This window comes from Taudactylus pleione, unplaced genomic scaffold (genome assembly GCF_031769625.1).
Source record: "Taudactylus pleione unplaced genomic scaffold, aTauple2 ptg000386l, whole genome shotgun sequence".
NCBI lineage: Eukaryota > Metazoa > Chordata > Amphibia > Anura > Myobatrachidae > Taudactylus > Taudactylus pleione.
Window position 1 is genome coordinate 6059274 of NW_028284787.1, and position 12070 is coordinate 6071343.

The 12070-nt window shown below is 48.3% G+C and overlaps 1 protein-coding gene across 1 annotated transcript in view; it reads left to right on the forward strand.

The window, feature by feature from the left end:
* The window catches only part of TEX10 (testis expressed 10), a 108416-nt gene that overhangs the window by 26408 nt on the left and 69938 nt on the right, over positions 1-12070 (forward strand). The window contains exons 5-7 of the mRNA XM_088445678.1: positions 8937-9175; positions 9470-9608; positions 9986-10161. Of these exons, the coding sequence (XP_088301804.1) occupies positions 8937-9175; positions 9470-9608; positions 9986-10161 (554 nt within the window). The remainder of the gene's footprint in view (positions 1-8936; positions 9176-9469; positions 9609-9985; positions 10162-12070) is intronic.

Below are 12070 nucleotides of genomic sequence, written 5' to 3' on the forward strand. Positions count from 1 at the left end.
CGCCCAGTCTCCGTCCCTGGTTTGCTGTGACCGTGGACAGATAAGTCACTCTAGAGCATGTTAAACCTGCCGAAATTGATTGACATGTGTACTTAGGCTTTATATTATTCTGTATACATTTATATTTATGTGCTTTTTAACATTTATATATAAATGTTAAATATAAAGGCACATAAATATGCATGTATACAGGCTATTATAAAGCCGGTGTGTACACGTCAATCACTTTGGACAGTCTGGAGATGCACTTACCCCTCTGCGGTCATCTCAAAGCAGGGGCAGTGACTATTCCCGAGCGCATGACAGCATGTGCAGTAACAGAAGGGATTATTTCTACTTCAGGGTCCATAGGGGGTCCACAGGGTTGACCTTGGGGTATAGCTGGATCTGGATCCATGGGCACCACGCAGTTAAAGCTTTAGCTGCTCCCAGGATGCACTTCTCTATACCCTCTATACCCCGCCCCCGGCCACAGCACCTCAGTTTGAGTTGGTGCCCGGCCGGAGTCGGGTCACCTGCGCAGGGGGGCTGCAGGAGCAGCCCCCAAAAGCTTTCTATTGTTATTCAAAAAAAAAAAAAAAAAAGCCTGTTAGATTTTTATTTTAAAACAGAGGCTCTAGTGTGGCAGCGACGGGCTGTCTATGCAGACGCCCACGCTGCCGCTCTCCTTCCCCGCTGGCGCCGCAACGCCAGTACTGCACTGGGGATCGCGGCGGGAGGCCAGAGTCCGTACTAGCCGGACTCTGGGTCCCTCCCTGGACTGCTGCCGGAGTCGCCGGGGACAAGGTAAGCCGCGAGTCGCCGATTAGCGGCGGCTTGCGGGTTTTGCCTGCAGATGCAGTCCTTTGCCCCCGGTCCTAGGGGACAGACCGGGGGCCGCTAGCGGTGGGGGCGGGCTCCCCCTCTGAGGAGGAATAACCCGTGGGACCACTAGACCACCAGGGATATATGGCAAGCGGGATGCCGGCAAGCCCTGGGGTTAATATGCTAGCCAGGGGAGGAAGCCTTCCCTGTTCAGCGGCTCCTACCCTCAGCTCAGCGCGCCTTTCAGCTCGGAGTCTGGCGTCGCTGAGCTGCAGATTACTCGGGCCACTCCTCCTCTGAGGTCTCCAGCGGCCATTTTCTCACAGTGGCAGCGCAGATCTCTCAGGGAGCACGCGGACCGGTCCCCCTGTGTACCTCTCCCCTGATTAAGGACAGCGTACACAGCACTATAGCCCTCCCAGACACTGAATCTGGGCAGGTTGATTGTAGTGGAAAGGTGCAGTGAGTATATCTTCCTGCATGGTATGTGACTTTTGCTAGTGCTGCCTGTCTGTGCTTATTTTCCGCTTACTGTCAGCTTATACCTATCCCTTTACTTCTCCTACAAGCCCTACAGGTGTGTGGGGGAGGGGCGTTTCTACTGACCTCACTTATATAGATAACGTATTTGTGAGGTCCGTCACATACAGTTGTGTGCTACACAGTGCCGTATTGTGGGCTGTTGTTTAGCACACCGGTGAGTGCGTTTTCTTCTGCCCTGTTGCCAGATATATTTTTTGACTATATAATATATTCTGTCATGTCAGACGAGGAGGTTGAGCGCTCAGTGGCTCCGGTGTTGGCCTCCTGCGGACGCTGTTCTGCAGGAGTAGATAGGGAGGATTTGTCACAGGATGGCCTGTGTAGTCGATGCCAGGTGGCTCCTGGCCCATCCAGACCTTCTCTGGCGCAGGAACCACCGTGGGCGATGTTTTCTCAAGTGCTGGTGTCTATTGCGGACCGTCTGTCGGTCCCGACTGCTCTCCCTACTAGGTCGTTGCCACAGCCGACCATCCCCCATTCCCCGGGTGTCCCGCAGTTATTGCGGTGTCCTCCTGGGTCTGTCGGTGGGTCCCTATGCGGGGTTGCCTATGTATATACAGGCTTCCCCTGTGCCGCAGCAGTCTGTGGTACCTTTTCAGGCCCCTATGGTGACTCCTCCACCCTGGGTGGATGTGCTCTCCAACTCCGTGCAAAATTTGGCGGCCGCTTCCTCGGCTTTTCAGTCAATGTTGCAGACTGACATGCCTTCTAGGATTTCAAAACGCCCACTCATGACACGGGCTGCTCAGGTATCGGACTCAGAGGGTTCCTCAGATGATGGGGAGGTCCCTGATGACACTGACTCGGACGCCTCGGTCCAGGAAATGGATACCAAGTCGTCCATTAATGTGCGAGCACTAGTTAGGGCGGTGCGAGCTATTCTTCTTATAGAGGATGAGGCACCGGTTCCTAAGTCGAAGTTTCCTAGTTTCAAAAAAACTAAGGTGGCTTCTGCGGTGTTTCCCCTGTCGGATCAGTTGACGGATCATATGGCGGTAGCTTGGCAGGCGCCCAGTAAGAGATTCCTTCCTCAGAAGCGGTTGGCTTCTAATTACCCCTTCCCTGAGGCACATTGTAAAAAATGGGAAACTCCACCGGCGGTGGATTCCCATGTCACCCGTTTAACTCGGGGCGCCACCTTACCATTACCGTCGATATCCTCGCTGAAGGATCCCACGGACAGGAAAGTTGAGACTTGCTTAAAGTCTATTTACTCCCTCTCCGGGGCGGTGGCCCGACCGTCCATGGCCATCTCCTGGGTGGCCAAGGCCATTGAGGGGTGGGCCAATGCATTGGAAGATACCTTCCCGGACGACGCTCCGGATGTCCAGAGGGCGTTGTTGGGACAAATGAGGGACGCTGCTTCTTACATTGGAGAAGCTTCTTTAGATGCTAGTCTGCTGACCTCGCGGGTTTCGGCTGCAGCGGTGTCTGCCCGCCGATCCTTATGGTTGCTGTCCTGGAGAGCGGACTCTGATTCAAAGAAAGGTCTGGAGGCCTTACCTTTCAATGGGGAATTACTATTTGGTCCGGACTTGGTCAAAATAAGTGGACACCCTGGCTAAATCCAAGTCGGCCTTCCTTCGGCGGCACTGCCTGCTAAGGTTCGGAGTTCGGCTTTTCGTTCCTTTCGGGTTCAGGGTAAGGCGAAAGGTCAGTCCTTCCCGAGACAGTCTGCGAGTAAGACGGCCTCTAAACCCAAGAAGCAAGCCTGGAGTGCTCGGCGCCCTTCTTCCAAGCAGGAAGATAAACCTGCGGCCTGATGGGACGGGCCTCCCTCTGGGGGACCTCAGAGTGGGAGGCCGACTTCTTCTATTTGCCCAGTGCTGGCACAATACCACCAGGGATGCCTGGGTTCGAGAAGTAGTCTCCCAGGGGTACGCCCTGTCTTTTCGGCACAGACCACCCCACCAGTTTTTCTGCACAAGTCCTTCTCAGGACAAGACCAAGGCGTTACAGGTTCAGGAGGCTATAGAGTCCTTGCTGAAAGCAGGGGTCATTGTTCCCGTTCCTCTATCACAACGAGGGACGGGGTATTATTCGTCTCTGTTTCTGGTGCAGAAACTCAATGGTTCTCATCGCCCTATCCTCAACTTGAAGTCTCTGAACAAATTCCTCAGAGTTCCCAAGTTCAGGATGGAAACGTTACGTTCCATCATTCTGGCGATGGAACCGGGGGATTACATGGTGTCCCTGGACATCCAGGACGCCTACCTCCATGTTCCGATAGCATCTTCACACCAGCGGTATCTGAGGTTCGCTATCCTTCAACACCACTATCAGTTCCGGGCGCTACCCTTTGGTCTCTCCACGGCACCGAGGGTGTTCACGAAGATTATGGCGGTCATGGCCGCACATCTTCGGAACCAGAATGTACGGCTGCTGCCGTACCTGGACGACCTCCTGTTGCTGGCGAGCTCCCCGGAGGTACTGCTTCAACATCTCCACCTGACGATCGCTTGCCTGCAAGCACACGGGTGGTTGATAAATTGGAAAAAGTCCTCCCTGATTCCATCACAGCGGATGGTTCATTTGGGAGCCCTGCTGGATTCGCGTCAGCAAAGGATCTTCCTGACTCCAGAGAAGGTCGCCTCCCTACAGCTGCGGATACGCAGTTGCCTGAGCTGTTGCCGCCTGTCGGTCCATTCGGCTATGAGAGTTCTGGGGTCCATGGTGTCGACATTCGACATGGTGGAATTTGCCCAGTTCCATTCCCGGCCCCTGCAGGGGCTGATTCTATCAGAATGGAACGGGTTACCTCACCGGATCCGCTCTCAGGTGCTGGTGTTGTCTCCGGACGTTCGGCTATCTTTGGCTTGGTGGCTTCAGACAGCTCATCTGGTCGAGGGGCGCCCATTTTGGATCCCGGACTGGGTCCTGCTCACGACGGATGCCAGTCTCCGGGGTTGGGGGGCAGTGACCGGCTCTTTGTCGCTTCAGGGTCGTTGGTCAGCGGAAGAAGCACTTCTCCCCATCAACATCCTGGAACTGCGGGCAGTATACAGGGCCCTGCAGTCGTCCGGCCCCGCTCTTCACGGAAGGGCGGTACAGGTGCAGTCCGACAACGCCACCACGGTGGCGTATATCAATCACCAAGGCGGAACTCGCAGTCAGGCAGCGATGTCGGAGGTGTCTCGTATCCTGACTTGGGCGGAGGGTCACATTCCAGCGATCTCGGCGGTCTTCATCCCCGGAGTCCTCAATTGGGAGGCGGACTTCCTCAGCCGTCACGACGTGCATCCCGGGGAATGGTCGCTTCACCCAGAGGTGTTTCAGCTACTCGTGGACAGGTGGGGACTGCCGGAGCTGGACTTGATGGCCTCCCGTCACAATCACAAGTTGCCCGTTTACGGATCAAGGACAAGAGACGCAGGTGCAAGTCTGGTGGACGCGCTGTCGGTGAAATGGACGTTTCACCTGGCGTATCTGTTTCCTCCGATATCCCTGCTTCCTCGGGTTCTGCGGAAATTCAAGCAGGACGGCGGCATGCTCGTGCTGGTAGCTCCGGCGTGGCCCAGACGTCCTTGGTACTCCGATCTCAGGAGCCTCTCCATCGACGCTCCGTACCTTCTTCCTCAGCGTCGGGACCTGTTGTCTCAGGGGCCCTGCCTTTACCCGGATCTGGGTCGGCTGTCTTTGACGGCGTGGCTCTTGAGACAGCCGTCTTGAGGTCTCGGGGCTTCTCCAGTTCGGTTATTGGTACCATGCTCAGGGCACGCAAGCCTGCTTCAGCACGGATTTATCACAGAGTGTGGCACACTTACTTTCAGTGGTGTGAGTCCAGACATTATGATCCTCAGGTGTTCCGAGTTTCTAGGATCTTGGAATTTCTTCAGTCAGGTTTGGATCTCGGCTTACGCCTTGCATCTCTGAAGGTTCATGTGTCCGCCTTGTCCGTGTGGTTTCAACGGCGGATTGCAATACTACCACTACTACCAAGGTGTTCTCAGGATCCAGCCTCCCTTTGTGCCTCCTGTGGCTCCTTGGGACTTGGCGGTGGTGCTACGGGTCCTGCAGGGTCCTCCGTTTGAGCCTCTTGAGGCGGTGGAGCTCAAGTGGCTGACATTTAAGACGGTTTTTCTCCTGGCAATTGCTTCGGCCAGGAGGGTGTCTGAATTGGGGGCGATTTCCTGTCGCCCTCCTTTCCTGATTTTTCACCAGGACAAAGCGGTGCTCCGCACTCGTCCTGAGTTTTTGCCCAAAGTGGTCTCGAAGTTCCATATTAATCAGGAACTTGTTGTGCCAGCTTTTCAGTCCCCTGATCTTTCAGCTGGTGAGACTTCCTTAGATGTGGTCTGGGCGCTTAGAATTTATGTAGACCGGACGGCTTCGGTTAGGAAGTCTGATTCCTTGTTTATCCTCTTTGGTTTTCACAAGAGGGGTTGGCCTGCCAACAAACAAACGTTAGCCCGTTGGCTTCGTTCCGTTATTTGTGAGGCTTATGCACAGGAGGGCTTACCTGTGCCAGCCTCTGTTAAGGCTCATTCCTCTCGTTCTGTGGGTCCCTCTTTTGCTGCTAGACGTGGCGCTTCTGCTGTTCAGCTGTGTAAGGCGGCCACTTGGTCTTCAATTCAAACGTTTTTGAGGTTCTATGCATTTGACACCTTCGCCTCTCAGGATGCATCCTTTGGGCGCCGGGTACTCCTTTCAGCACAGGAGCGTCCCCGCCCTTAGTTGTACTGCTTTGGGACATCCCCAAGGTCAACCCTGTGGACCCCCTATGGACCCTGAAGTAGAAAACAAGAGATATGGTAAGAACTTACCTTTGTTATCTCTGTTTCTACGAAGTCCATAGGGTCCACAGGGCGCCCGCCCTGACGCACCTGGCTTCAAATGGGCTGTGTGGCTGGTCACCGGTTTTCCGTCTCCCATTTCTGTGAGTATGGTTTCTTGTGTGTTCCAGTCTTCCTTCTCTCTGTTTAGTCTCCTCCTCCGGCCTTGGCTGCTTACCAACTGAGGTGCTGTGGCCGGGGGTGGGGTATAGAGGAGGACGGACCCAAGTGCATCCTGGGAGCAGCTAAAGCGTTAACTGCGTGGTGCCCATGGATCCAGATCCAGCTATACCCCAAGGTCAACCCTGTGGACCCTATGGACTTCGTAGAAACAGAGATAACAAAGGTAAGTTCTTACCATATCTCTTGTTTTTCAGAAACCGATAACAATGCCTTCTGTAACATCGCAGGGACAGCGTGTTACTGCAACCGCCGTCCCTGCTCAAAATAATGCTGAATAGCTTACATAAATTTCAATAATTGAAAAACAAATCATGACTATGTTTCCAGGTTAATATTCTGGGCACTAATTGCATCCAGTAAACTTTATAATAATTAAAATATCTCACCAATTAAATGTATAGCTTGGTGGAGGACCCCTTTTAAATAAATGTAATGTCTATTTTCATTGTTGATAGTGTTGCTCTGTGTGAGTGTTATGGGCCTCGTATAGCATCTAATGCTGGCTGTACATTTTAAGATTATTTGTTCAATCATCTAACTAGTTGGCTGGTTGGAACAAAAATCTGGAAATTATAATCGACCACTTCCTTCCTGGAAAATGGTCAAAATCGGTCATTATGTCAAAATTGTTAAATCCGGTTGTTTTAACCAATTTGTCCATTTTCGATGTTTTTGCCCATTTTCGATGTTTTTGCCCATTTCTGATGTTTTTGCCCATTTCTGATGTTTTTGCCCATTTCTGATGTTTTTGCCCATTTCTGATGTTTTTGCCCATTTCTGATGTTTTTGTCCATTTTCGATGTTTTTGTCCATTTTCGATGTTTTTGCCCATTTCCGATGTTTTTGCCCATTTCCGATGGTTTTGCCCATTTCCGATGGTTTTGCCCATCTCCGATGGTTTTGCCCATCTCCGATGGTTTTGCCCATCTCCGATGGTTTTGCCCATCTCCGATGGTTTTGCCCATCTCCGATGTTTTTGCCCATCTCCGATGTTTTTGCCCATCTCCGATGTTTTTGCCCATCTCCGATGTTTTTGCCCATCTCCGATGTTTTTGCCCATCTCCGATGTTTTTGCCCATCTCCGATGTTTTTGCCCATCTCCGATGTTTTTGCCCATCTCCGATGTTTTTGCCCATCTCCGATGTTTTTGCCCATCTCCGATGTTTTTGCCCATCTCCGATGTTTTTGCCCATCTCCGATGTTTTTGCCCATCTCCGATGTTTTTGCCCATCTCCGATGTTTTTGCCCATCTCCGATGTTTTTGCCCATCTCCGATGTTTTCGCCCATCTCCGATGTTTTCGCCCATCTCCGATGTTCTCGCCCATTTTCGATGTTCTCGCCCATTTTCGATGTTCTCGCCCATTTTCGATGTTCTCGCCCATTTTCGATGTTCTCGCCCATTTTCGATGTTCTCGCCCATTTTCGATGTTCTCGCCCATTTTCGATGTTCTCGCCCATTTTCGATGTTCTCGCCCATTTTCGATGTTTTTGCCCATTTTCGATGTTTGGGAACAAATGATCAACTGTCCTTTTCTCCAATACACTTTGTTCCAATCCGGCAAACTGGTTGGATGACTGACCAAATGATCTTTAAAATGTATTGCCAGCTTATGTCAGAGCCTTAAGGACAGAAATGGCACTTTTGGCAAATATTTATAACTGATATTGTATACCTGATAATTAAGGAATAAAATCTAAGAAAGCTTTATGGGAAATGTATTTCTTCAAGAAATGTGTATAGAAAAATGTAATAAATTGAATAAAAGCAATTGGCTACAGTTACATGGGCAATAAACTTGCGGCTTGTCCTGTCTCGTATCCTTTCACATCTTTTACGAAAGGTGCATTTCTTTCAGTGTGCTTTTTAGTGTATTGTGTGTACAATATAAAGCGTCAAGATTTAACTTCAATGTCGTGTGCTCAATAGTTTTAGTTCAGACCTTGTGTTTGCAGATACATTTTCATCTTTTTTTTGTTTTGTAAAGTGTTCCTAATCAAGTGAGAGGTATATAAGACTTGCTCCATATTCTGGCTTTTTGTGCTAAAGGTATGGTTGGATTTTTTTAAATGTATGTGTGTGTCAAGTACCCCAGGGTTATGTGATCTTCATTATCGCTGTGGCAAACACTCACCAGCCAGGGTAACTGGAAAAAGTGCCTCACTCCATAGGGGGCGATTCAATTGTGTAGGCGGCGGCTATTTTTTTTTTTTTAAGGTACCTGACAAAGCAATTTAATTGTTGCTCCATCTGAGCGCAATAGGTGACGGCATTTCTACTCTCAATAGGGTGTGATCAAAAATGTGCGCTAAACCCGTGGTTTGGGTCCCCTTACTAGGAATTTAGGCGGGTTTAGCATTTTTTACATGGCTTAACCCAGTCTAATAGGGCGTGAAGATTACTATAATTAATGGGCACCAGAACAATTGAATTGCAACACTGGGAAGCCCATTAATTATCATTGCCCACACAACATTTGAATCACCCCCATAGTGTTCATTGAAATAGTACACATATTCAATTGTATCTAACACCAATAATATGGTTGTATATAGCACCAATAGCATGGTTGTTAACAAAATCTACCCTGCGTGTTTATACTTTTGAAATTAATGTTTTGTTTTTGTTTTTTTAGCAACAAGGATGGATTGCTTCCCCATAATGGCCTAGATCATCTTTTATTAAATTTAACATTATGTGACATTATGGTCTCCTTGGCAAATCCTTCAACCCTTCAAGAGGACTCGGGATGGCTGGCTATGATTAGGATGTTTGTGACTGAAAAACTGACCAATGGGTGGAAGCTAAATGGCAAGCAGTTAAAACGACTCCTTGAAGTAACAAACAGACTTTTAAATATTCAAAGAAATAGAGGTGAGTTTTTTTGGGAAACTGTTACAGTATAGGTAAAATGTGTCTTACCTATTATTGATTTAATGTGCAATAATCACAAAAGATTGAGATTTTAATCCTTATGGGGCAAGCCTTTTTCATCATTTAGGGTATTTAGTCATTTATAACCAATTTGGCTAATTCATTCTATGTATCATGCTAACGTAACTTGAAAACAAAGTACTGTGATTGGTTTAGGTATTTTTGTTCTTAAAGTGAGATGTGTATAAAATATTTTAAGTTGAGTCACTTCCTAATTGAATTACTATATTTCAGTGGCTACAGAAAAGTTAATTCAAGCGGTGTACATGATGTACCTGCAGAGAGACCTGCAGTTAGCCGTACGTTCCATGCTCCTGAGGTTTTTTAATAGAGTTTACTTAAAAGAAGAAGATATGTGTCTGAACTTGGGAAGGTAAGGTATTGTTTTTCTTTATGTAGTATCTCCTTTCATTTCATTACTTCTCTATGCTGTCATTAGTTTCATCCTTTAAATACAGCTTCTATGTCCAGGGGCGTAACCAGAGGTATGGGGCCCCATAGCAAAATTTCCTTGGACCCCCATAGGTCTACCTATACAGTGCCCCTTATACATTGCCCCCTGTAGTTGTTCCCATTATGTAGTACCCCCTGTAGTTGTGCCCATTATGCAGTGCCCCCTGTAGTTGTTCCCATTATGCAATGATATCTCTGGTAAGACATCCTATCACCTACTTATTTACATATGAGGTACTACAGCAATAACGGCAAAGCTACATTTTGGCATGCTAATTTGTTTTATTGATTTTGCAGAAGTCGAAGTAAAGTTTTATCTCGTTGGCTTGCTACGTTGCCAATGCAACTTGTGCATCTTGGTCCAAGAAACCATCAACTTTCTGCCCTTATGATTGATACAATATATACTGCTGCAGCTCGTTCAAACAAAGACTTGCTACAGAACCTCCAAACAGCAGCATGCCAAATATATGGTAATTTTCTTTTTTTTTTTTTGCTTTGAATGTAGGATAGAATTGTTCATTGAAACCCATGGTATTCGCGCAATATACAGTCATTCGTAAATGAATGCACACCATGTCTGAAATCTGTGGTTTTACATATTTGGCATAATTAACAACAATCTTTTTTCAAGTCCTAGAATTTAATGGCTCTTAATTTAATGACGATATGTTGAAAGAAAAATGACATTATTTCAATAAAACCCCCCTCCATTAATCAATAGTAACCAGACAAAACCAACCCCATACTTCTTGTTTAGGTACATGAATATTTGATAATTATAGAAAAACTATTCTTGCATATAAAAAAGGTGGAGGAGCCCTCTAAAATGTCTGCAATTTGTTATTGCATTAAGAGGTAAAATTATTTCAGATGAGCATATAAAATGTATTGTGGTGGGTAGCCTTAAACAGAGAAAGATTGAGGACTGAAATCCTATAGATTGTAATATTTTCAGAAGCAGAGTGGTCCAGTAAACTGCAAGACATAGATATGTCTGAACGTTATAAATGGTATAGTTCTCGCCTTTCTGGCTGGTAATTCTGTATGGTCTGTACAACTGACTGTTGCAAGAAAACAGTATTAAGTACATCATTTTAAAGTTCATGCGAAAATTCTTCCTCGTTTTACTGGCGATAAGTATACTGTAGGTGAAAATTAGGAAATCTTACTTAACCCCAATAAAAGCCAAAGTGATTTGTTACAACAATATAGAAGTGTATTAGTGGCCCTAATAAAAGTATTTGAGGTTCTTCAAATGCAAGTGTTTTTTGGCAAAAATATATATTTAAATTGGGGTGCTTAAAATTGCCTATAAGTATATACTTGTCTTATTTAAAGACACTTTTAAAAAAAACCTTCAAAATACACCTCTAACACCCACCTGCAATCTTAAAACATCCTGTCTTATTCATATAGCATCCCCATATACCTGTCCCATATTCAATTAACCCATTTTCCACTTTTTCACCCCAAAAATGACGTCATTATTGGCCAAATTAAGCCAATTAAAAAAAAATGTATTTTGTCTAATTAGTCATTAAGGAGGCTGTCCTAGTGGTTCCAAACTGAGTCCCGACATTTCTACTTCAGGGTCCATAGGGTATCCTATGGCGGCAGACATCCAGGCACCACAGAGTTAAATTTTCAGCCTCCCAGGATGCACTGGGGTCCCTCTCCTATACCCCGCCCCCGAGCCTCAGGCCACTCAGTTTTCGTCGGTGCCTGGCCGGACCAGTCGCACCGTACAGAGGGGGGTCTTTTTAAGGCCCCTGAATATTTCTTCGCAGCTGTGGCTGCACAACTAGAGTGCTCCAGAATAGGACAGTCAGTATTGACGTCCATGCCGTCACTCCTACACCCCGCCGGTACCAGAACGCCGGTACCGATCCGGGGATGCTGGTAGGTAGCTGGGGTCACAGCTAGTGGTGATCCCGGCTACCTGGACTGTGGCCGGATGCACGGGGAACAAGGTAAGCGGCGGGGTCCCGCGGTGGGCACCCGCCGGTAACACAGTCCAGTTTGGTCCCCAGGCAGGGGGCTCCCTGGGGACCGGCTGCGCGTGGGGCCAGGTACTGATCCTGCGCCTTCCACTAGACCACCAAGGACAGCGGGCCGCAGCATGTGCGGTACAGCGCGGCGTCCCAGGGGTTAATAGCAAGCCAGGGGAGAACGCCTTCCCTGTCTCACAGCCGGCGTCTCCCCCGCTGCACAGTGCCATTCCACAGCGGTCTGAGCGGGCTGTGTCAGCGCTCCTCCCAGGCCCTGCCTTCTCTCTGCTCCTCGGTGGCCATTTTATCACTACATGTGCTGGGGATGGCAAACGCTGCTGGAAGCTGATACAGATGCCATTGCGGTCCGGGTCCCCCGCATACCTCTCCT